The 26,672-nt window shown below is 40.4% G+C and overlaps 1 protein-coding gene across 1 annotated transcript in view; it reads right to left on the reverse strand.

Moving 5' to 3' along the window:
- ATP8A2 (ATPase phospholipid transporting 8A2) overlaps positions 1–21,929 on the reverse strand; it is a 309,064-nt gene extending 287,135 nt beyond the window's left edge. The window contains exons 1-6 of the mRNA XM_054188764.1: positions 21,823–21,929; positions 21,511–21,655; positions 7,385–7,484; positions 6,682–6,780; positions 5,852–5,897; positions 1,574–1,614 (exon numbers count right to left, since the gene is read on the reverse strand). Coding sequence (XP_054044739.1) covers positions 1,574–1,614; positions 5,852–5,897; positions 6,682–6,780; positions 7,385–7,484; positions 21,511–21,611 — 387 coding nt within the window. The 5' untranslated portion in view covers positions 21,612–21,655; positions 21,823–21,929. The remainder of the gene's footprint in view (positions 1–1,573; positions 1,615–5,851; positions 5,898–6,681; positions 6,781–7,384; positions 7,485–21,510; positions 21,656–21,822) is intronic.
- Positions 21,930–26,672: the final 4,743 nt, after the last annotated feature.

Consider the following 26,672-nt stretch of genomic DNA (forward strand, 5'->3'; position numbering starts at 1 on the left):
ATTATTTTTTCTCTAATCTTGCTATTATCCAAATTTGAGGGTTCTTTTACTTTAGTCTTATTTAACCTACAGAAAGTTAAATTCCTTCCTAGTAAAAAAAGTTATCTTTAAACTTTACTTTTCTTAAGTATCAACAGTTTCTCCTATTCCTTCTCCATGTTACTTACCTACCCAGTCATCACTTATCTTCCCTTAGCCTTTTTTAGATGCACTACTTGTACTAGTCACTAGCAAAAGGTATTGTCTTTACAGATAGATAGTATCAACCAGTTCTTCCCTGACCTATAGTGACTTGAGATGTACGAAGTCCTAATTTCTGGAATACTGAAGACCTAAGAGTTTACAGCACTCTAATGGGAGTCACACACACATGGACTTTCATTCTAAGAAGGACCAAGGAGCACACTCAAAACAGGAAGCCAGGCTTGCCTGATTACTCTCAGACTGCTTAGCACCGATGCACTGCTGAGAGTCTGAAATGGGCTTACAATACTTTTAACACATTAATTTACAAAAATTGAAACAGATGGCATGTTTGAACAGGCAGAATCATTAGTCTTACTCTGACCCCACTAAAAATAAATTCCCTACCAATTTCAGCACAAAAAGAGATCAGAAATCTGCCTTAAAAGTAAACAAGGTGGGTAGTGCAGAACTGTTACTCCCCAACAATAAACGCAAGCCTGGACAATACACAGATGCAGACACAGGCCAATTCAAGAAGTGCTTAAGGGTACAAGAAAACTAGATTCCGGGATCAGCTTTAAATATCTTTCAATTCAGTGTCCTCACTGAATAGGGCATGGAACAGCATAATAGGACATGGAACAGCATAAACTGCCATCAGCACTAGCCATCAGAATCCCTGGCAATCTTTCATTTCTACTATAGCCTAACAATTCTGCAGGATACTTTTAGGTCTCTTGAGGCAGGTCTCATTTCCCAGAGGTTTTAGAAGGGTGTATTTTTTCCTCAGTTATTAGTTAATAGGGATAATTTTGTCCTTAGAAAGGCATCAAGAGCCACGATTAGATTGATACATCCTGAGGGATTTCAGCAAGTTCTAGAAACAAAGCTCACCAGGTCCTGGCACAGGGCTTCACAGAACACAGGTCCCAAGTGCCTGAGGTAGCATCAGGGCTTTTGTTCCTTACTTGAGCAAACAGCTTGCTTAATTAGCCTCAAAACCTAAGAGCTTTTTAGCACAGCTAGCAAAATAAATCTCTGTTCAACTTTTGGGGGAGGTACAGCATTGCAGTGAAAGTTACTCTTCTAGATATGGACTGAAAACAAAATACTGTTTACACCCTGGGGCCTATTAACTGTCCAAGCAAGAACACTTATAACAGTTCATTAGCATTTGACAGAAACATAGTACTAGGATTTAAAGATGGGTACTCGGGTGCCTTGCTCAGGGCAATTTTCACTATTGTAACAGAAAGGATCCCTCCCACCCCAAGTCACAGGGAACCATCACATAGTGTGCATTAACTCTAGGCCTCTGAATTTACTCCAGCAAAAGTAATTCTTGAGTGTCATCTTCCACTCCCTCCCATCCCCTCTTTTTATTTACCTCTTTCCACATGATGTTCTGCCACATCCCATTTCTTAGAACTGAAAGAAAGTTTAAAGTTATATTAGAATAAATATCCAAGATTTGAACAAATTTCAAAACAACTATAGCTACAGTGAACGCTGACCAGAATGGGAACATATACATCAGAAAAGTACTTTTCAGAAGCTGGGACCACACTTTTGTCCACTGCTGTAGGCATCTGCATCTAAGAATGAGAAAGAATCTGCCCTTAGTATTTATATCATTTTTATCACCTGCTAGGCAACAGTTGGTGGCCTGATTTCTTCTTGGCATCATTTCATACCAATGCACAGATGGGCAGTGTTGTTACTTGTTTGGGAAGTGACCTTCCTTATAACAAAGGGCATTATGGCCCACTGTCAATCAGAATCAGGAAGCATCTTTATTCTATGTATGACATAACCACAGAATTTTCACTTCTCACCTTTTTCTTTGCATTTTATTCATTATGTTTTGACTCCATCCTCACTACCATATGAACTGCCCTTACATGGCTGAGGCTCAATTGTCAAGCAGGCTCAAAGCCCTACTGAAATGCAAAGATCAGCTTTAGCAGAAGGAGAATCCTAAATTCCAAAGCTCACATTGAAACAAAAAAGAAACAGGCTACTGAAACAGGCCTTCGCTTCCATAGTGCCCAACTCCTATACTGCTGTCTTAATATGCTCATTGGTCATCTCCTCTGAAACATGCTTTTCCACCCAAGTTGTTCCTCTGGATGCTTCTACATGTACTTAATACTACCCTACCCTAAACAGCAAGGTCAAAAATTTATGCCAAATCATTGCTGAGCAACCAAATCCGGTGCAGGTCTGAGCACACCCAGTACACCTAAACAAACTCAAACCCTTCACTGAAAGCAGCTGCGGCCAGTTTTTAAAGATGTTAAAGAAGTGTAGTGTGCAACAGATCGAAGTTGAAGAGGCCAGCCCCCTACTTTGAATAAATTTTCTCCTCAGCAATTCACGTACGTAGATAATTTGAAAGTCATACCACATTCACAGAAGATACGACTCTGCTGAATACAGCCTCAGCCATCCTACTCAGGATAGGGCACTCCCCAAACAGGAATGCAAGATTTGTCAGACCAGATCAAGCAAGAAATCCACCTCTTGACTCCAGTCCCCATGCCATGCATTTCACATCACTGAATCCCAAGATGTAGTGTTACAGTGGATGGATCACAGTGAAGTAAACTAACGAGAAGTGGGTGGGCAGCAACAGAAGCACTGCTTGTGATGCATCTGTACTGCTGAGCTTCCACCCAAACAAGTACATGCAGTTTAGGTAAAGAACAGTTTTGTTGCATCCCTTCCTTCCCTCTAAGATGTGCCTGAATTGAGCTCTGCTTAGTTCAGAACACAGGAGCAGGCCCAAGCCCAGAACCTCAAGTAAAAAAGCCACATGCTTGCAGCCTTGACTCAAAACTCAAACCCTCAGAGAGGAATTGCAGCACTTAACGTCTCCTGGGCCTTGCTTTAAACAGCTTTCTGTTCCACCAGAAAATTTTAGAGATGTTTCAGCAAACAGTTGACACTGCTGTATGTTCATATGCAAGGGAGGTCCTTCATAGCTCCAAATGCCATGAACTTCATCTTGCAGACAATTTTCTTAAGAAAGCAATTTAGCTTTCATGCTTACTGAAATAAATTTAATGAAATTAATTAACCAAGCAAATTACTGAAGCAACTATTCTTTTTAAGCTCATAACCCTGCAATCTAAAGAGAAAACTTCAATTATACATAAAGCAGTTCAGAAACTTTGGGGTTGCAATTTTGCACCTTCTATTCTGCTAAGCCCAGTTTTATAGGGGAACTCCAAAGGATAGAAGAGACAATATTTACAGGAGAATAAAACTGATGAATTATTAATTGTCAAAAAGGTATTTGGTTAAAGTAACAAGTACCTAAAAAGACTGCTCCCACTCAGAGTTTTGATACAAGCCTTCTATCTAAGACTTTCTAAGACAAAACAAAAAAACAGTGTATTGATGTTCTAGATCTAGGATTTAATGCTGTCACTCACGCCTAGGTGCATAAGGCCATTTGAAATACGGCTCCTGCAGGGCAAGCATTTCCCACCAGTCTTGCACAATAGTTTGCTAGCCCTGCACTTGACTGCTATTCAAGGGCATCCCATACAGTATTAAATGCTCATGGGATGTTCTATAATTTGACAGTGAGAGAATCAATACATCAAAAGAGTTATTACTGAGCTCTCTACATCTATGGAATATGCTGCCCAGGGGCTTCACTTGGAATTACATTTAATCTGGTCCCTGGATTCAACATCATCTCCATACAGACCATGTGAAGCTGTCCAAGACATGAAACACGTGCTCAGAGCCTAACACGCTCCAGCTCCTAATGGAGATGTGCAGTGCTCACCTGGAAGAGAGCTTTCGATTTTATTTCCTCCAAAAGGAATTTAATTCCTACATACCAAAGCCACTCTGCAAAGCAAACCAATCTTTTCAATGGGAAATTTAATAGAGGAAGTGTGCTTTGAAGATACACTACTGCTTAAAAAAACTAAACATGAAGATAAATGCAAAGCCTACATGAATGTTACTGAAACAAGCACCTGGTCATTGCAGTCAGTGAAGTTCAGAACACAGCTAAGCAGCCAGTAGATGTCTACTTCTGAGTGAGCTGAACTGTTTCTGAATTGCATTGACTATACCTCACTCAGCTATAAGAACGAAAAGGCTCATACAGAACCTAAGTTTATCTTAATCCCACCTTGAACATGAATTAGCTTTTCATTCGTATAACACAAGTCTCAAAAACAAACCTCTTTAGCCTTCCTCTTAAGAAATATGAAGATACAATTTTAAGCATAATTTTGAAAATTGTATTTAGAATATTCAAATGTAAAAAAATAAAACTTGAACTAAAACAATTTTTCAAGTGCTGAGTTCCGTTTAGCTCCATAAGAATACCTTGTCTTCTTTAAGGCTGTCTCTCCACAATTACTATGATAAGCTTCCTTTGAAGTATTTGTTAACACATGTTCTTTAACCACAAGTGAATTAGAATTGCCTATGTGACCTTTGAAAGAATAGTCTTTCATATGACCTATAACAAGACCTTTTGTGCTACAGACAGTTAATTGCTGATTTCTCATGACTAATGAAACCTGACACTTGAAACTTTCTCATAACACTTGAAACATCTTCCCAGACTCTTGTAGAGAAATTACCTTGAAGAACTGGTAAAGCAATACTTCTTGATGTTCATTGCTATACAATCTCAATGATCAACTTAACTTCTGAAGCATGAAGGAAAAACAACTCACTGAAAACAGTCCTACAAACATTTTTGCCTGTTAACTGAAGCGTGGAGCCGTCAGGTTATTCCATTCCCCATGTTCCTTTATGTGTTTCTCTAGCTTTTTGACACTAAAGCTAGATGTGCTTGGGAGGAAGGGCCTCTGCTCAAAAGTCAAGTCCCTGTGTTTTCTGTTTCATCCGCAGATGCTCTGCAGAGGAGTAGCAACAGAGCCATCCGACATGGGAACACAGAGATCCCAGAACTGCAGCATGGACTGACCATAGGGCCGTCAGCAATAAACTTCAGATTTTCTGTTTTCGGGTTTTCAGTCAAGGGAGATGAAGAAAACAAAGTGATGTCTTGAGGTATTCAGTGCCAAGTAGTATCAATACATTAGGGATACATGTAGGCATCCAGAGGATATCAGTGTTAAAATCTCTTTCAGTGACACTTCAGAAAAGTTAATCTACAAAGTCCCCAGAGCTCTTTCTGTATTTTAAGGGCAGCAGCATTTACGAAAATGACTTAAAATTTCTTTCACACCAACTTTTAGTGTTTCAAGGGTTTGTTGAGGTTTTTTGTTTGGTTGGTTTTTTTTGGTCAGAGGCATGTTCATTTGCTTCAGGTTTTTTGTTGTGGGTGGGGTTGGTTATTTTTAAAGAATAATCAGGGTAGAGTTTGGCAGGGGAGAAGATTGTGTCATTTTCCTGGAGGAGCTGAAAGCTGTATAACTTTGGACAACCTTGAAGTTACATGAACTTCCTGAAAATTCTAATAATGCTGCACATACATTGCACTACCAGCATCAGGCTGAAACATTTGGAAAAGTAAAATCCTAACATACTAGTAACCACCTAGTCGAAAAAGACATGCATTCCCCACAATCATGATTGTTTAAGCAACACAATTGTTCAAAAGTAAGTGTTCTGGTATTCACTATTTGCACTTTAAGTATTTAACTTAAAGATTGTTTAGTCTTACCTATTGTTTTCTTTTTATTCACTGCGCTGTCTGCCTTATGCCTTTTCTGCAAGGAAACAAAACATTTCATTACACTTCATTAGATTCCAAAACCATTACAGCTAGAAACATGACAAACTGCGAAATAATACATTGGGTCATTTTTCCCTTTATGGTTTTTTGTTTGTTTGTTTTTAAAGCCACAAAGATCATCTAAATCCAAATGGTTTAAGTCAGGGCTTAAACCTGGATCAACAGCAAAAAAAGCTAAGTCCCCAAAACTGGTTTTCAGAAGAAAACCAAGGGAACAGTGAGGAATAGTATATTTAGAAGACAGCTGCAATATACATTCTATGTGCTGTTTGTTTACATGATTTCTAAATTATTTTATTTATCAGAACTTTGCAAAGCAGAAAGACCTCTATTATAAACACTATCCAAGTAAGTGCAGATTTTCCCCAAACCAATTTGCTCTACGCTAAAGTTCCTTCAAACCCCCCCACCCCTCCAATTTTCAAGACCAATTAAAAAGGTCATATATCTGTCAGGACTCTTCAGTGTCTTCCTAGCCAAACCTTTCTAATAAAAGCATGAATAAACAAGTTTGAAGAGGTAGAAACAAGTGTCCTAACTTCTACTGTTTCCTTGTTCACCATCTATAAAGAAAGTGATTAATTTATCTCAGTGTGCTACAGAAATTCTAGTCAAGTTCAGAGCTTTGAAAGTCAAAAGGATATTTTGCTGCTGTTCACCAATGACTCAATAGACTTCTGAGATGCACAGCTTTGTGGCATTATGTGGCTTTTTTGAAACACCGTCTTTAGTACTGCCTTCCATGTAATCATACTCACATAGTCTTCTATGATTTCTTTGATGCCAGCAACTGTTAAAATAAATAGCAATGGCACCAAGGTGGTATATCTTCCTGTTGGAGAGACATCTGGAATTTGCTGTGAACAGAGGGAGAAGAGATGCCGATTTTATATTTGTATTTAAAATTAGTTTCTAGCAGATTTAGAACTTTATGCAAAGCTCTCAGAGGAGAGAGCACAGAGCTTTCTGATTTGTGCCTGACTGACATCCAATTTCAGTGGGCAAACTAGCCTAAGCTTCTCAGCAGATCTGAAGAAACTACTACCATAAATGTAGAATATAAAGCTTTCGTACATGCCTTTTATTCTATTTCTCCTCTCTTCACAAGACAAGCATTCAACTAATGTAATTAACTAGAAGCAGTGATAATCTGGACTATCTAAACAGTCAGCAGTTCTGTAAGAATCCACGTGTGCTTTTCTCAGTATGGTCAATAGCTCCTTGTTTTACGATACTACTTCTTGGTTGTCCTCATTAAGAATAAAAGTAGCTTGATTTTACCAACTACATTGGAAGGAGTCTTCAAGTTGCCTTCTAGTTTCAATTATAAAGTACACGCCTCATTAATATTACTATTGAAACATGTCTAAGAATTTCTTTGCAGTTAAGCATACCAACTGAAATCATAATGCAGTAGAAGTTGTTCCGTTTTATAATCAAGGCAAATCAACAAAACAATACCTGCAGTAAGGCAATGAAGAGGAAGAATGCATTTGCAGCTTTTCTTATCTGCTCATACAGGAATCGAGGTAGAAATGTCACCACGCTGTACTTGGCTGTGCTGCAGATTAGAAGATTTTTCTTTTAGTCTTTCATTGAAAAACCATATAGGGATTATGACATGTAGGCTTCTAAGAGCCAACATTAGAAAGATCACACAGAAGAGGTAAATATCGAACACGGAGGAAGTTAAGTTGCCTGCATTATTAGGAATAGCTATACAGAACAAGTGAGGTCTCATGCAGACCCAGAAGGCTGACAGTCCCACTTAAATCATTGGTCACAACAATCCGTGTTACTTCCTTGTCTTCCTCACATCAAACCATGATGGCTACAACTTCAGGAAAAGCGTCACCATGACAAGGTTTAACCATTCAATTTAAATGAGTTCTATAAGCCACCCCCGTATGTCAAGTTAGCAAAAACAGCCTAAAAGTGATTAACAACCAAAGAGATTAAGACTCTTACATGCAAGTCCCTGCTCTCTTAACTTACTAGTTACAACCCAGTCATCAACACACCTTCTTGAGATTGGTTCTGCAGCATGATGAGTTTCCTTGCACTGCCTGAGCTATATAAGAGACCGAGTCCATCAGGTAGCATACAGAGGTCCATTATACAAGGGAAAAAAAAAAATCAGCGGAAGGAGAGCAACTCTGCCTTACTTTCCCACCCTGAATTAGCACAGGACCTTCCCCCACTGTTAATTACAGGGCATCAGCATGAGTTGGATCTTTAAGAGCCAAGTGCTTGCAGCTGTAGTTCAGGTGTCCCCCCAGACACTGAACATAAGCACTGCAAAAGCCAGGGAACCTGTAACAAGAGTATTTGTTTGTGTTTTGAGGTATCATTTTGTTTGGGTTTTTGTGGTTTGTTGTTTTCAGGAGGGTTTTTTTGTTTAGTTGGTGCCTTTCGTTTTGTTTGTTTTTTTTAAAGCAGCTTCGGTTTCCAAGGAACTGAAAACCCCAAGATACTCCTTTCAAGAAACAAGAAAAATTGTTTCCTGAAGCACTAAAAACACAACACTCAAGCACAGACAAGATACTGTTTTATTGAAGTTTCCTGGAAGTGTCAAGAGCACCTTTCCATGAAGGCTAGTCCTTTATGTGAAATGCTTCTTTTCTTCTCTCCCACCAATAAGCATTCCAGATCAATTGAAATCCATGTCATTGCTATTCACAAATCACAAAGGACTAATACAAATCAAATGCTTTATCTACATAGTCTGCCTTTCACAATTGACTGCTATGCATAAAACTCTTACTACAACCTTGATCCACAAGCAGTTAAGTTCAGTGGGGTTCTCTTATCTTTGTATGCACAGGATTAGAGAACTGCATTCTCCAAGACCATGTTTTTGCTTTAATAACTTTTCTTCCCCATTTAGTGATATACTGCTGCATTTTCCAGAATCAAACAGTAACAAGGGACAGCATGGCACAGTGATTCTACTCTAAGGTGCAGAATAGAGCTTCGTATAACAGTGCTGCAAGTTGAACAAAATGATCAATTTAACAACTATTAAGATCCCATCTTATTAGCCTCTGGTAGTTATATTTAAATTTCACCTGGTTTCCCATACAAGCAGTTGCTAACCCCTACTAGGTTTGATGCAAATCAGTTATTACTTTAACGAAAGAGGCAGCATGACAGCATTTCTAGCACTACAGCCTATAGACTTCCTATTGCTACTGCTGCTCAACAGAATTGTGTATTAAAGTAATCAATGTGATACTTTACAGAAGTTGCAGGGGGTCATACTTCAACATGAAGTACACCAATTAAGCCAACTGAGTGAAAACATGCATCTGGGTTTACAGCATGTAACGTAGTACATGACTTATTGTATATGTGAAAAGAAATTATTTCTTAAGTGCTATCTGTTTCTTACAACGGTAAGTATTTTTTGTTTTAAGCCACATTTGCTTGGTCCCACATGTAATAACCTTCCTATAATAAAGAACATAATTAAACATACATGTCTCAGAAGTACCTTGTGATTTTAAAAATATGGGTTAATCAAGTTATAGTTTAGACCTACGCTACAAGTGAATTCCCCAAGCAATACTAATTAAATATCAAGAGCTGGCAAATTTTTATATCAAAATACTATTCCCTTGGATACCACACTGCTATGACTATATTAGAGCAAGAATTTGTCTTATGGCAATCAAGCTGAAACATTTGTTAAACAACATTCTACCATTTACCAACTTTACAGCTAACTGGTGCAAACAATATTCTTATTCTAATGATTGTGTTAATGCCAACATAACAAGGCTCTTTTAAGTGTGTTTCATACATATTAAGCCACTCCATCCATTGCTTAAGTAACATGACAGATGCCTACAGAAAATAGCTACCATTCTAATTAGAAAGGGGCACATTCAGCTGTTACCACACAGGCCCAGAAGAGTAATCATGTGTATATATAAAAAGAAGGTGCATGTTATTATTCAAAAAGAAAGCATTTTGTGAAAAGCTAACTAATACTGTAAACTGGGCAGGAGTATTTGATTAATTTGGCTCTGAAGAACAGCTCTCTAAAGGACAAATACAATATTTATAAACCAAAAAAAACCAAACTTTGTGCCCCCTCCCAACAGATAGATGCATTGTAGATGACTTCAGGATAAAAGCTCAGAAAGAAGTTAAAATCTACAGGTGAACAAGTAGAAATCAGTCAGCTCATTCATAGCACAATCTTAGTCACTGAAGATAAATACCTGCAAAGGTTAGCCCTCTGACCAGCCCCAGTCAGAGCCATCTCATCTTCAAAGAAGTGCCTGGTACCCCACTCCAAGAACACCAGGTCTGCAGCTCACAGAACAGGCTGTGGCAGGGGGAGGAGGGGAGCACATGCAGGAAACCAAACAACTGTTTTTTCCTAAAGCAACAGCTGTTAACTGTGTAAACCTTGCTTAACTATACAAGTTTGATGTTTAAACAGGTGTGCAAACATTAGAAGAGATGCTTCCTCTACATCTGCAACTTAATTCATTTAAGTCATGTTTCAAGTTACACACCACCGTGCAAGGCAGGAGGAACACCACCAAACCCTGTTAAATGAGTTTGGATACACATCACTACCACTGAGAGTCTGGCCCCAGCTTCTACGGCAATGCAGAGATTTCTCTGAAACCAGTCTCTGTATAATTTGAAAAAAATTGGTGTCATTCACATAACTTAGTACCCTGCTACTAAAAGTACCAAGGTTTAATTAATTATTTTGCTAACACTCCAATGAAAAGTACCAAACGCTGCACTGAGAAACTCAGTCGTAGTTTTCCAGTACAGTTCCTCCATTTATTAACCTGAAATTTTTGCATGACAACTCCCATAAGGTGCCATTTTCCCCTGTTTCCCCAGAACTTTTTCATAAAGTCAAGTTTTACTCTACTTGAAGAAGCAAAGGCTGCCAATAATAGAGACAGAGTTACTTCCCTGAGAAGTGTATGTGTGCTAGCAACGTGCAGCTGAATACAGCTCTACATTTTCACAGTCAGACATCTAAAGCACATCCAACACCTTCCGTGAGAACTTAGACAACTCTGAGATGAGCATCACCTTCAGGCTAATCATGATAAAGAAAACAGGACCTCCTTGAGACACATGCGGTCTCATTTACAGGGGTGACAAGTACAATAAACTGTCCTTTCCCAGGCAGCTTTTACCCACAACTGTCCATTCCACAGTTCACATACTTGAAACACTCAAATCTGAAAGGTGAAGAATGAGTACTGCTTGATGTTAGTGCTTTTAACACACATCAATTTGCAGGAACAATTAGTAAGAAAGCCAGGCACAGACATCTGAACTGCAGCAGAGGGGCTAGGTAATTAAAGTGAACATTAAGACTTGGAACTATTCTTTCACCAAGCAGGCTTTGTTTCCATTAATATGTACAAAAGATCAGATGCCCTGTAACAGAAAAAAATATCCAAGATTATCTGCTTGAATTAAGCGCTCAAATATTGTCTTCAGTGTATCTGTGTGTGTGCATACTAAGGTCCTGCAGGCACATGATCCTTCTTTTAATGGCAAGATTGACATTAGTTTCAGAGGTTCTGCTATAGCTCTCAAGCACAGAATCAGAATGAGCACAAGCTACCTCCAGACAGTCACCACTGTTGCAGGGGGCACAGAAGCAAGCTTTACACGTTTCAAGTGATATTTAAACTACATGAATGCAAAAAAAAAAAACAACAGGCAATTATTATACCAGGTACAGAGAAAGGTCATTAATAGGAGCATCTCACCAACAAACAATGCTGCCATGCAGAATACTAGCTAGATTGCTACAGTTCCAGGCATCATGAACAACCTTTTTAGCAGTTGCACGCTTTGACACTGGAAGATCATCTACCTCCTTGAAAGACATGGAAGATGGTGTATTTTGATGATGAAACTCGCTACAGACACACAAAAATCAATCAATTACAAATTCTTGAAGGAACACATCATGAAGATTTTTAAGGATCAATTACTTATATGCCTATGCAGCTATTACTGGATGACTGGAAACTAGGCCCTAAACAACCAATGTTGGTTTATTCCAGCAGGCAGCAGTTTCCACCTGAAGCAGAGTAAGCCCCCAGTCTAATCAAAAGCTTTACTGTCAGATGAATCCTTGAAACTACAGCTCCTGCAGAGGAGGACTTTAGCCGGCAAGGGTTTCACTGCTCTATGTATGGCCTGTACACTTCTGAGGGCATGTGACACTTAAATACTCCACATTTTGAGACAGACTGAGCTTTGGTCAGAAGAGGAGTACAAGAGGAGCTAGACTTGCTCATGCACTGTAAAAAGTACATGACTTGAATCCTACAAGATACTATTTTTTAAAAGCGGAAACACCTGACCAGAGCAAGACCAAGAACCAAGAGCCATCACATTAGAACGTCTGTCACCCAGCTCTAGAGCAATCACTGCCCATAATCCAAGTGCCTGTTCTGTTTCCATTTTTTCCTGCACTCCCCTACAGCTTCTCTATAGTTACAATGACATCTTGCACATACAAGTTCATATATCATCAGAAGACAAAACAGGTAATAACTTTGTTTAAAGGACATTATTCTGCCTAGCCACTGAAACACCAAATACCAAAAGATTTTTCCAACAAAGCTGTTGTAATACTGTAAGAGGGATAAATCTGTTGTCCTAAATTATCCACATGGACAGTGAAACTGATTGGGAGTAGTCAGATGTACTAATCTATCTGAGCTTTGGCAGCATACAGAAAATGCTTACATTGCCTTAAAATTGCAGTGCCCAGAAACTAGTGAAACTCTTACGAGTGGGGCAGTTTTCATCTCAAGGACCTCACCGCTTCCCCTCATCTCCCTTAGTGCAAGGATTCTTTCCTTCACAGGACAGGCTCCCACCAGAAGCAACTAAAGGAAGACTTGTTTGCAAGGTTTGGGGTTTTTTTGGTTTGTTTTTGGTTTTTTGGGTTTTTTTGGGGGGTTTTTTTGTTGTTTGTTTTTGGTTTTTTAGGGGGGTTTTTTGGTTGTTGTGGGTTTTTTTGGTTTTTTTTTTTTGTTTTTACACAAAGGAGGGGAAGAACAGGAAGAACTCATCACATCTTAGCATCTGAGTTGTCTTTTCTCAAATCACATGATTTGGGGAGAAAAAGATTGTTTCATACAGGTTTAAGAGTCAGGACATATCACGCCAGCCCACAGACTCCCCTTCAGGTCAAGTTCCACAAGGACTTCGGTTTTGTGGGCCATAATGGTTTGGGTCTGCTGTAATAAGACACTGAAACTTTTCTGAAGAAAAAAAAAAAAAGAGATAAGCAGACAAGCTGTCAGGCAGACAACTAGCCAATGAGATTTAAGAGTGTTTTACACAAGGGAAAATCTAAATTAGCAGACACATCTCAAAGATATTCTTACATCACTACTTTATAGTAATGCACATCATTAGTGTTGCCTCCCACACCAAAGCCTAATAAAGAGGCAGGGTGATAAGTGCAATATTCATTGATTATCATTGCTTCTGCTGGCAAGTAGTGCTATCTACCCTAATGCACAAGTTCCATTTCAGGAGCAAGATATTCAGGTTGACAAACCCAGCTTAGATAAACTATCTGCACTTCCTCAGAAGCTGTATCTGCAGCAAGCTTATCTTAGAGTGCTTTGTTTAGACCATTGTTAAGACAAAAATACATGAAAACACATTATGAACTGTTGTCCGCTGAAGCACGACAATCTTATCACTCTCCAGTTCATTAAGATCAGCTCCTAACTGTGTGATTTTTCAGAATTCCTAACCTACAGTATCTTGTGCCAAATTACCCCAGTATCAGCAAGACTTTTGCCATACATAGGCAATGAAAGACTACAAAAACTAGTGTAATTGATGTTGCCAAAGCCAGTATTACTTCCACTAGAAAGGCCTCCTACAGTAGTGCTCATGGGAGTCTTAATACAGAGCAGGCATTAGCACAACTGCTTACACTCAGTTTAACCTAAAAACAAGACCCATGGTCACATTTAATAGAAGTGATAGCATTTTTGCTTCCAAATCCTGTACCCTGGAGCCTTTTCCTAATGCATGCAAACAGAAAACGCCTTTCCATTTGTTCTCTATTCATGCAATCCCTACAGAAAGGGGAACAGACTCCTGGCTATTTTTCAGTAACAAACACATTAGACAAAGACTGTTTAGAAACAGCACTAAAAGCTCTGTAGGCATGATATTGTTTCAGCACGCTCCAATATTGTCAGGTCATCCCTATAGAAATATGCCTTTGCTTTTCAGTAGCCCCGCTGGCAAGTACAACTCGATAAAATAGAGCTGACTGGAACAGTTAACCCAGAAATACTACTGTCAAATAAAGGAAGTTTAGTTCCACATTTAGTTACTATGCAAACCCAAAATAAGCTTTACAGTAAACACGCAGTATTGATTTGAAGATGGCTGAAAAAAAAATATCAAAACAAGGCATGTAAGTTAGCACTCCATCTTTTAGACAGCTAGCTAACTTCAATTTTAAAGCCATTATTTAATCCAAGTTTCACCACAATTTAAGCAGCTATTGTTCTAGTAACAAGCAGGGGGGTGTTTGGAGAAATGAACACTTACATTTCTCTCAAAACTGAGCAAGTGTCTTCACAGTCCACAGAAACTATACAGAAAGCTGTTGTTACAGTTTTTAAGCTCTACTGAGGTCAGCGTAAGAGAATTTCTTACACTTCTACCCTTTTCTACAGGCCACCAGCAGTCAGACAGCGTTGAAGCACTGAGCAGAAGACTATACACACAACTATAAACAGCAAGATACTTCAGAAAACGTGATTTATTCTACATGCCACCTCCAAGTCCTGAAAGACACCTGCTTAGACTCCACCCTCACTCAAAGTACACAAAGAATCACCAAAAACATTTAGTCTCTTCCTGTTCACATATTTCTCTGTATGGAGATCACCAACAGTGGCAGATTAAGTAGAAATGCAGAGTCACAGGGGAATACACACTGCTGAATATGGGCCAATATTTATTCAACAAATATGTGGGAAAGCAGCTTTGTTTGCATGAAGTCAGACTGCATTTAAGCTTTGGCTGTAGTGTCTGAAAGTCATTTAAACAGAGATTTTGTCTAAAAAGACAGAGAAGACCCAGTTTAATTTCCCTGCTGTGTTGCTACTAATGATGTATGAAATCCGTCATGATGCCAAAAAAAACCACACAACAATTTCAGGATGCCCGAGAGCTCAGCATGCAGCAGGTGGAAGGGCATTAGAACTCTCTCACATGTTCTTTTTTCATTCAGACATTTCATCTAGGCAAAATTACAGAGTTCAACTGCGCAGGGGCTCTGGCCCTAGGAGTAGCCTACTAAGGCAAAAGGTGCAGCAACTTCATACATTGGCATAATCTGGAAATGCAACATCAACACCAGGCATACAATATGAGTTACTTTTCGTGAGTTTTAATGGCTAAAGCAATACTTCTATAGCTTCAATCAAGCCTTTTCCATTGTGATAGATTACGGTATCAGCAACAGCTGCACTGCAGGAAAAGTAAGTATTTGCTGATTTACAAGAAACACATAACATTGAGTATTTCTTTTCAGTTAAGAACAGGATCTACCTAGAACTGAAAAGAGTTAGCAGGGGATTAGTTTAATACATGGTTACACTTGCACCATTCAGAATATAATAATACATCCCTTCTTTGAAGAATTCCAAAATGCTTTTCTGCAGTCAGGCAAGTGATCTGTTCACATGACAACAGAAGAGATTTCCAAATGCAATACTAACACTAGTATAAACAGCTACCATGTCTGAACTCTACAAAGAGCAGAGCTGAACACAAGTAAGGGCAGTTTTACCTAAACAAAGGTACATTTTAGTGCAAGATGAATGCTAGTGTACAGCAGAAGTGCAGATAAATGCACTTGCACATAGACTACTATTCACATTTTCAATGTTAGATCATAGTGAAAACTACTTGGGATATTCCTGCATTGTGCTTTAACCCCAGCTGGCAACTAGGACCACACAGCTGCTCACTCACTTCTCCCCCTCCCCAGTGGGATGAAGAGGAGAACTGGGAAAATAAGGAAAACTCATGGGTTGAGGTAAAGAGAGTTTAATAGGTAAAGCGTGTAAGCAAAGTAAAACAAGGAATTCATTCACTGCTTCCCATCAGCAGGCAGGTGTTCATCCATCCCCAGGAAAGCAGGGCTCCATCACATGTAACAGTTACTTTGGAAGAAAAACACCGTAACTCCGAATATCCTCCCCTTGCTCCTTCTTCCCTCAGCTTTATGTACTGAGCATATCACATAGTATGTAATATCCCTTTGGTCAGTTGGGGTCAGCTGTCCCAGCTATGTCTCCTCCCAACTTTTTGTGCCCTCCCAGCCTACTCACTGGCAGCGTGATGTGAGGAGCAGAAAAGGCCCTGGCTGCTTATCAACAACCAAACACACAGGTGCGTGCTATCACCACCATTCTCATCCCAAATCCAAAACACAGCACTATACCAGCTGCCAGCAAGAAAATAAACTCCACCCCAGCTGAAACCATGACATCATCTTACAAGGGTCAATACTAACTGGCTATTGATACCACCAACTCATATTTCAGCAGCAGGGACCCACTAAGCATCAGTGAGACCCTCCTCACACATTCAAAAAAGCACCAACTGCTCTAAATCACAAGTAGCTTCTACAGCACCTTTTTACAAGCCAAGAAAGCAATGCTTTTTGCTTTCATTTGCAACATACAGCTGAAATTAAAGAAGAATCCAGATTGCACCTACAACCTTGGCACCAGCAAGCATCCTGCAGACCTTCATGGGACAGTCAAGGACTACAAGTAAACAAGGGACTTTTTAACAGTGGACTTGTGGTGAGACTAGAAGCCTTGTTACAGTCTTCAGTCCTAAATTCCTAGTGGTGGTGCTTCTGCCTTATTAAGTAAGAAATTCCTTCTCAGTTTGCTTGAGTTTTAAGACCTTGTACAGATTAGAAGTGGGAACTGAAAGCTTCTTACTCATCATCTTTTCTAACACAATATAGCTTTTACCCGTATGAAATACAAGATTTTTAACACTGAATTTTGTTGATATTGGAATGCATCTTTTGGGACCTCCCTAATCGATCAAGCTACCAAGTCCTGTTCTGATAAGAAAGTTTTAATGGATCTTGAATACATAATTCTTGTTGAAAAGCATATGAGCAGAATTTTTCCCTTCTTGACTGCTCCTCTGCCCCAACCACATCCTCAAGCCACATACAGAGGTTGAATTTGGGAGTCCTAATTCAGATGTAAATCAGATTTGCATCAGGATGCATTACCAGGCCTTGAACGTAAGAGTATTACATAGAGCAACAGCAACATATAAGGAAAGTTTGGAGACAATTGTAAGTGTCCTTTTAAAGTTCTTTCAGCACTTTCATGCTTTCCGGATCAAGAAACCAGAAGTTCCAACTACTTTTACATCAACATTAACATATACACAACAAGTGAAGGCCTCAATCACTTAACTGATCACATTTACTGCATGCACTGTAAGAATTTTTCAGTGCAGTAGTGTTATACATCCAGTACGAGTCAATTCCTGTATTAAAAAAATAACATCAAGGAATTGTATTTACATGAAAGCAAGATCTGTAGAATATTCTCACTTTAAGCAAGATAAATCAGTCTTCACCTGCCACTAAGTAGATATTAGGAAAATTGTTTGTGCCATTAGTTTGGTTCTCAGAAGTATTGACACAACATTCAAACTGCTATCATCACATCCCATCTGTATCCCCGTGTTTTTACAAGGCAATAAGCAAGTTTCTTTTCAAACCATAAGACGAAGACTTTGCATCACCTCCTGCACCATTCAGGTAATCACATTATTACTCAAACTTAGTAAAAAAGCAATGGTTTAAGCAATCAGGGAGACCTACATAGCAAAAAACACATTTCAAGTCAGAACCACCAGACAAGCGTCACTTCTGCTAAACATTTATTTTCACACTGTGCTGATCATCTGCATAGTGAGTGTACAAACTACCATGATGGCTTGATTCAGTGTGAGCAAACAGCAGAAGAGTTAAAGGTTGGAAACGTTAATGATCCACTACCATTTTGTGTTTCACACCTGAATTAGAAGGAAAAAAAAAACCAGTATTTTCAAGAAGGGCAAGGAAAGCCTTTTCCCACAGCTTATTGGAAGGAAAGGTGAAAAAATGCTGTCTGGGGTTTCGGTAGAAGGCTGGCTACTATCTCACACTGTCTGTAGACAGAGATATCTTAGGTTTATGAAGGCTGTTAGTTGACTTCAATCCCTAAGTGTAGAATGCCTGAGAGTAGAAGGTTAAAATTATTGCCTTTAGGTGGCATAGAGCTGTGTACACAACAGCTGGAAGTTTTCAGAACATAGATTTCTTACCAGAGTTTAATATTAAATACAGAAACACTCCTATTAATAAACAGATAAATATTTAAGTTATATATACACTGAACAAGTCAAAACCAGGTACTAGTTAGCTTTCATAAAAGCAAACATACTTAATACCACAGCTACAGCTGTGCTGGACAAAGTTATATTTGTTCCATTTTTTATATATTTCAAAGCTTCTAAAATTCTTCAGCTGAAAGTGGAGCATTATTTACCTTTCATTAGAAGGTCTGAAGAGATACATATACAGAGTTTTTAAAACTGAACACCATAAGGATGAAATCTCTTCTACCTGCATTAGAAGCTGTTATGTTCCTACAGAAGGAATCACTGCTGCAGCAGTGTAATAGAGAATGGTGACAGCCGCACACGTAAAGGACCCAGCTAAACCCAGCCCACTTCACGCAGTTTTACAGCACTAGGTTTTGAAACAGTTTGTGACAAAGTTTGAAGAGCACAAAAAAATTTAGCCATTGCTCTATAAATTCTCATAATCTCATTTATACCAGAAAACTTGGGGAAGTGAAAAAAAAAGAAGACCAATCACAAGCAGAAAACTGTTCGTCCTTCCACATCCTCACACTTCAAGACTTTTGGAAGTGTAAGTGCCTCACCCCATCCTGCCATCCACTTAGCTTTTGGAACAGCAGTATATGCTATATAGAAGCGTATTAGGAAGCTATTAGTTTTGCTTAGCTTGTCCAAAATTAAAACAACAACAACGTTGGTACTTTTTCCTTTTGCTCCCACACACAAACATGGGAAATAACTTTTAATAGTAATTAAAAGAATTAAAGACCTCAAGATGCTTAGAACATCTTAAACAAAAAGCCATACTACTGACCTACCTTCCCCCACCTTCTGCACCTCCATTTCTTGCTGTACTTTGCTTAGTTTTGAGCAAGCTATTCCACACTATCCATTATTGTAAAGCTTCCTATGAACATCCACAAATTCCCACTGTTTTTCAGAGGATCCTTGATGACTACCAAGGGAGTGATGGTCAGAAGTCACATGATTTACAAACTGTTTTATTATCTCCTTCAGTTTAATTTTCCATAAGCACTCGTGTACAGGGTCTTATCTGCCTACACAGCGCCTTGTGTTGTGGTACACTCATGCTTCCTATGGAGACAAAAAGCCTTCAGATCCAACAGCAGAAGCTGGACACAGTAAGGAAGTCCAAGGACAATACAAAATTGCAGTTCCTCAAGAGCAACTCTAATATACACAAGCAAGCGAGTAAATAAACCACCACTTATACTCCATACAAAGCACCATTACTCAGATGTTACAAGCCCAAGCCACCTTTGCCTTCATTCCCACCGGGCTGAGGGAAGAAAGCTAACCCAGAGGATGGAGAGCACTCGGCCAAAGCCTGTCACCCTTTTAAAAGGCAAAGGGATCAAAGCTTTCCTACTGAGCAGGAACGAGTTATTATGAAAAGTGAATTTATTTTCCAAATAACACCAAGGAGCTAATATTCCTAAACAGGTAATGCAAACACCTCTACTTTCCCACCACCCTACCTGCATTTTGTCCCGTCCCTCACACACCAGTATTCCTTGTGACTCAAGTTGCCTTTGTCAGGAGGCAAAGCTGCAAGAAAACTATTGAAAAGCTTACAGTTATCAGGAAGTGGCTTCCTGACAACAGCTTGCTCAGGTGTTGTTAACAGGACTATCAGGAACAAATTCTTGGTCACTGAGTCACACACATTTATTTTTTTTTATAAAATTAAGCAAGATCAGAACAGAAACCGTTCAGGAAAACCTAAACTACAGACTCTGCCAACCCTCCATTCCCTGCTTTTCTTTCTGTAAAGCAGGAAAAGCACAAGTAGTCTATCCATAGAAAACAGTCAATCTCAGCTCATAATCAGTCAAGGAAAAATAAAAATAAAAATAAAGTGAGAAAACATTCAATGTTGCTGCCCACATACAGAAAGAAAGACACTAAGAAAATCTGTCACTTTAACACTGCTCCTAAACCATAGGCTTTCCTAGACAAGTATACAATAAGTCAAAGTTGAAGAGAAAATCCTGTATAAATAAGTTGCCGCACACCAGCATCCTTCCAGAGGATATTCTTAGAATTGCCCTTGATAATACACACAATAAACCAACTAATGGAAATCATCATTTCAGCAGGATATAAAGTTCCTCTCTTTTCACAAAGGCACTCATTGTGTAAACCATTCTTTGAACAATAACCCAAACATCTGCATTAACAGACAGAAGCCTGCTAAATAACACTCCTCCTTAGTCATGACAGGAGCCATCTGTTCACCTAGCTAACCCAGGGCAAGCATGGCAAGCACTGCCACAACTTGCTTATGTTATGCATCCTTATACTTCATGTTTCATTGCACATTATTTGTGTTTCTAAACTGCAATAACAGCATTAATCATACCAACAGAAGTCTTAAACACACATGCCTGTAATAAAAGGCTCCAAACGCCAAAGAAAATTCCCTTTGGTCTTCAAGTAAAGACAAGTGGACCCATAGCCTTGCATGCATGGGGATGCGAGTCTGTAAACTCTATAGTTATTCAGTTATTCCTGTCCTGTTAGATTTATTTTTTCTTTTATTCCTTCCTATTCTATACCTTTTTTTGTTGTTTTTTTTTTTTCTTTTTTTTCTTCGTCTTCCCCCTACGTTGTCTAGTAAACTGGATGCTGCTACTTTTCAAGAGAACACTCCATGCAGTTTACAAAGCCAATTCTACTCAAATATCACAATAGGTTTTCATGGGTCCAGGAATGTTATATATATTTCTTGTTCTTATTACATACAATTCTTGTGTCCAAGAATACTGACTAGGTCCCATTATTCCAAAATTCAGTGGCCCTACTAGAGATGCAAGTGAAGACCTTTTTATGTGATGCACCCAGGCAGCTCCATGAGCTCCCCACTCTCACTACTGTTGATAGAAGCAGCTCATCCCTCGCTGCTGCTGGATCCCTCCTTGCTGCCTCTCCCCGGTACTGCTGCCCGGACCCCGGCACCCGCTCTGGCCCACGAACCCCGCTGCCTCGGCAGCGGCAGAACCCGCTGTGTCGAAACCAGGTCTGGGCAGGGGCAGGAGGCGGGGAGAGGGGCCAGAGCCCTCCCTGCCCAGGGCTGCGGGGTGTGCATGCTGCCGCCGGGAAGGGGACAAGCGGGGATCGCTCCGTACCTGACCCAGTTGTCGCGGAACTTGCTCTGCTGGGGCTGGTTCAAGTAAATGGTGCGGGCTGGTGCCTCGTCCAGATCCGCCGAGGACGTGGCTCCGGACATCTCATCATCCGCCTTCTTATAGCCCGAGGGGGAACAGACAGGTCCTGCGGGGAGAGCGCAGAGAGGAGGCGGTCAGCGAGGGGCTGCGCCCGCCGGAGCCGGGCCGGCAGCTGCCGGGGCCGCTGCAGCTCCCGGCAGGGCCGGGCCACGGGGCAGGGCTGGGGGCGGGCGGCGAAGCGGCGGCTGCGGGCGCGCCCTCGCCGGTGTTTACCACGGCGGAGACCGATAAATAACGGATGGGCCGGGGAGGGGGCGGCGGGGCCCGCCCGGAGCCAGCTGGCAGCGGGGAGAGCGCCGGGGCCCGCGCCCCCCGCCCCGCCCCAGCGCCGCGGGGAGGGGCGCAGACCCCGCACCGCCTCCGGCGGCGCCGAGCCCGCCCCGGGTCCGCCCGTGCCGGGTCGGTACCGGCGCGAAACGGTCCCCGCCGGCCGGTGGTTGGGGGGGCCGGCGCTCCCAGCCTCCGAGCTCCGCAGCAGCGGCCAGCAATAGCCGCGGGGCTCCGGGTCCCTCCGGTTCCGTGGCGCCACCCGAGCCCAAATCCCCACGCACGGGGCAGCGCATCCCTGTCCGGCCTCGGCCCATCACACTCGTGTCCGCAGCGTTTAGCTATGAAGCATCGTTTGGCTTTGCACGAAGGGAAAGACAAAATATAAAGCAAAAGAGCCAGCCGTTTCCCCCGTCAAGCCTCAGAATATTACCAGAGTTGTTGGAGACAGATTTATTGCTTTCCCTTTCCATTCTGAACCACGGAGAGACTACACATTACTTCAGCTGTAAATATAGCAGATAAGAATATCAGTTTATGAAGTAACACATGGATTTACAAGCTAGAACGGGTGGCTCTAGAGAAAAATAAGGCAACTTGTTTCATAAGAATCTAGTAAGTGTTATTTTAGGGTTATTTGAAAAGTCCACTCAAAGTTAACATTGAGAAGCAAACTACTGTAAAGCCAAATCCAGACCCTATTTCCAATTTCTGTACACAACTAAGACCACATAGCAAACTGATCTGATTAGACAGTGGCAAAAAAAAAGTCTTTCACTGAACAGAGGAAAGACACTCAAAATTATGTCCTTCTTAGCTACAGCTTAAGGGGAAAAAACTTCAGTCCTAATACAACCTTAATATATTGAACACTTAAGTTCTCACACATCACCATTATTTGTCTTTTTAAAGAAGACTATAGGTCTACACTAACATCCTACTCCTAAATCCCAGACTTTCTGAATGATTGATTCTTTGTTGCTAGTGCAAACAGGCTCTGTATCCTCTAAACGTTAGCCACTGGAGGGCAACATTACCCATTCGTCTTACAATGTAGTCCAGTATTCAAAAAAAAAAAATCTTTGCAATGTTAGTGGCTAGCCAATAAAGCTAACGTAATTAACAAACTAAAATACTTTCAACAGCAGTGTCTCTTGCCCAAGGCAAGTGTTGCACATTGAGAATTCATACTTTGGAGGCATTAAGCTGAACTTGTAAGTGTAAGGCTAATTAATTGATTTTCTTTTATTTCAGTTGACACTAATTCAGACAGCAGAAATATGCCAGCTTGCTAGTGTTTACTTTGTGAGAAGGACATAAATTTAGGAAGTGAAATATGTAAGACTATACATTATGCAAGACTACATGATTATAATACTATATTAGGTTACTCAGCCTGAAGAAACTTGCCACAACAGAGAGGACCACTCAACCTTGTGAGTGCGTATTTTCCCCTTCAGAAAAACAAGAGCCAAGAGCACTACTGGATACTTGCTGTTCTCTCTCATTGATTTTGTGTTGTGTAACTGCAAAGGAGATCAAACAACAGAACTCTTAAGAGCATTAAGTGCAAGGAAACAGCTTTCATCTGTTTTCCTAGTCAAGCTCCAGACCAGAAGTGCAATTATTCTGGAACAAACATGCAGTAAAAATTGTTGGGTTTTTTTCCAAAGACTTTGTTTCACTTTTTCATGACACTCTGATGCTTGAAGTCTTCCTGCATACTATTCTCTTCACTGCCACGTATCATGAAGCTGTCCCACAACTTTAAGGATTAACTGAGTCAACGCAGCTGATAAAGTTCAGAAGTATTTAGGTTTACTTAATGCACTATGCTCTTGACTGCTCTCTAAGATAGGTGCCCCAAGGACATTTGCCTTATTCTTTAGATACACTAAAATATTTTCAAAGCAGACTTCTGAGTGTGTAGAAACAGCTGTGCTAAGAAAGTTTTCATTTTTGAAAGTGGCTCAAGACAGCTGCTTCAATTTAGTGGAATAAGCCTTATTTCAGAAGATTATCCAGTAATCCTGCCCATCAAGGATGCCTTGCACCTCCCTCCCCTGTTACTAAGCAGATCACACCCAGAAGCCTGCCAACACAGTGACCTGTGCTACTGGCTGCAGATGCTCTCCTTCCTGAGCTTATCATGGGGCTCCTGGTGGGCAGCAGTCCCAGAGGCTACACCACCTTCAGAAGGCATCCCCCCCCCCTCAAGGAGACCTGAACACATGCAGACCATCACTTCAGCAACATGAAAGCAACTTCACCCCTGCTCCTTGTTTGAGAAAGGGTATGGGTAAAGACAGCACTGAATTTGACCAACTTCACCAGTGGTGGAATTTTAAACTGAAGTCTGAGCAGCTCTTACTCAGCAGCATCTACTTACCTGTATCCAAAGGAATCAGTCTCATTGACTTCACTTTAGGGCAGACCAACTTTTCACTCTGGGATGGTTTCTCTCCCAGAAGACCTGCATCTTCTGCTACTTGCCCAAGGATTTCCAACACTGGCATGCAGTTTACTTTGGATAAAACCATTCATCCTTCAAGGAGCATATTAATGGTAGACTATTGTGCCTCATAGCCTGTTCATTTAGTATGTTTAGCTACATCAGATTTCATATCTAACTACATCAATCTTAAGTCTGTATCATCTCACACTTACATCCTTTATACAGGTGAACGTAAATTCATCTTGAGTGTCATGTTTAGAAGTCAAGACAACTTGATAAAAGGAAGCTGATTCTTCTGTAAGAATAACCTACCATAGTTTTGGTGTGCTAGCAGAGCAGCTCTCTTCACTTGCTGAAGATGTCATTTGGCTCAGCTCTTATCTCCTGAGCTCTGCTCTTGGACTTCCTAGTCCTTCCCAGTATTCTCCCCCACGCAGAATTCATGAAAATCCATTGCCAGTGTCACCACCTACTCTGCTCTCAGCTTGGTAACTTGTACTTCAGGGAGGAAAGAAAGCAGAATTTTTCTACTGGCCAAAAGTTGTCAGGAACAGAATCAAGACATGTCATTTAAGTGATTATTTCCACTCTTCTTCAGGAAAGAAACCTTGAAAAGTCTCAGGCGACTTGACTAGAGCAGAAAACATCAACAAGTAAACAAAAGAGCCTGACAGAAGAAAACCTCAGGGGATACTTGCAAGCCAGTCCACCAATAGGTATTCTGTGAAAGTACTAAAGAGCTAGTACAGCAGTACAATTATTAGAGTAAAACACTATCAATACTACCTGTTTGTATGGAACTTAGATCCTTATGCAATTTAAGGAGTGTCCAATACAGCTGGCTTCAACTCTGAGACATGAGACACTTACTGCTGGAGTCTAATACTGTTTCCCACTGTGCTTTACAAGTTCCATGAGTCAGCCTTGAGTTATAAACTCCCTTTTATAAAGCCCATTCGTTTCTTCAAGGCTCTTACTTCACACTATTTAACAAGTTTATTTTCTAAAAAAAGATGGGATTAAAGCTTGACAAAAATATCAAGAGATTTTACAGCTTTCCCTCATCGTTAAGAGAAACCAGGCTTGATGCCCTGACAAATTCACATTGCATTTGTTATCACTTGAAAAGCAATGAATTATAATTTAATACCCTTACTTCACTGGGCCTGCAAAGATGACATTTTCCATGTACATCTGTCTCCTTAATGTCTGCTCAGTAATAATAATAGCTTCTCTATGATTGAGTAAATAAAGTGTTGTGAATTCTGTAGTGTTTTTAAAGATGAGTCACTTGGGATGCTTGCCAACTGTCAGAAGTCACAAGAGAACTCTTACTGAAATCATACTTTTCTCTTAAGTAGATTAGCCAGCTAGTTACTACTCCTGCCTGTCTTGGTGAAGTGCTTGATGGCTCCAACATGGGTTCCATTTTTAAGAACAAGCATTAATAGGGTAATTAAACACCCCACCAAGACAGCAGAACCACAAGCTATGAGAAACAGCAGGTTTGTAATGGAGAAATTCACCAGACAAGCTCCATCACCTCAAATTTAGAACCCAAAGCAATACTAAAGGTCACAGTCAGGAATCATCCTACCAATTTTGCACATTGCAGGACTAGGATCTATCAGAAGGACAGAGACTGAGCTAAAAGAAGCTGACCCTGCTTGAGAAGAGCTGGACTACGGTCTCCAGAAGTCTTTTCTAACCTCAACTACTCTGCAGTTCTAAGCTTAGAAAATCGCAACTCAAAGTTTAAGTAGCCTTACATAGTTCCTTGTGTCCCCCCAACTGTATTAAGTGGCAGTTTTCAGTTAAGAGACATTTGAAAGACAGCTTTCATCAGAGTGAAAGAGAGCCTCACCAAAAGCCTCCAAACTTTGTCATCTACAGAACATGTGGTGTTATTGTTATAGGCTTAGCCTCAAAGAAAAGAGTTAACAAACTGGACATCTGAGAAGTTAAAAGCCCATATTTAGCTCCATGGCAGGCAAGTTTGGACTTTTGCCTGCACTGAAATGCAAAGTTTGCTCTTTAAAAAGCCACCCCAGATTCAGTGACTCACCATCATTTTCTTAGGAAAACATCCTTCTCACAGGATTACCCTCACAACCCCAGTACCAAAAGTGACACCAAATGAGAAGTTCTGTAGTTGAGAATTACCAGCAAGTTCGTAGATAAACAGTGACTTTGAAGCTTTGCTAAGTGAGTTGTTTTTACCCAAAATACATTCATTCTTGCACTATTTCATTAGCTGTCCTCACTGTTCAACAGAAATGCACTTGAGAGTGAATCTAAAAGTGCATAAAGGTGAGAGTTCGAACAGGCAGAGCACAGCACA

This window comes from Rissa tridactyla, chromosome 1 (genome assembly GCF_028500815.1).
Source record: "Rissa tridactyla isolate bRisTri1 chromosome 1, bRisTri1.patW.cur.20221130, whole genome shotgun sequence".
NCBI classification, from domain to species: Eukaryota; Metazoa; Chordata; class Aves; order Charadriiformes; family Laridae; genus Rissa; species Rissa tridactyla.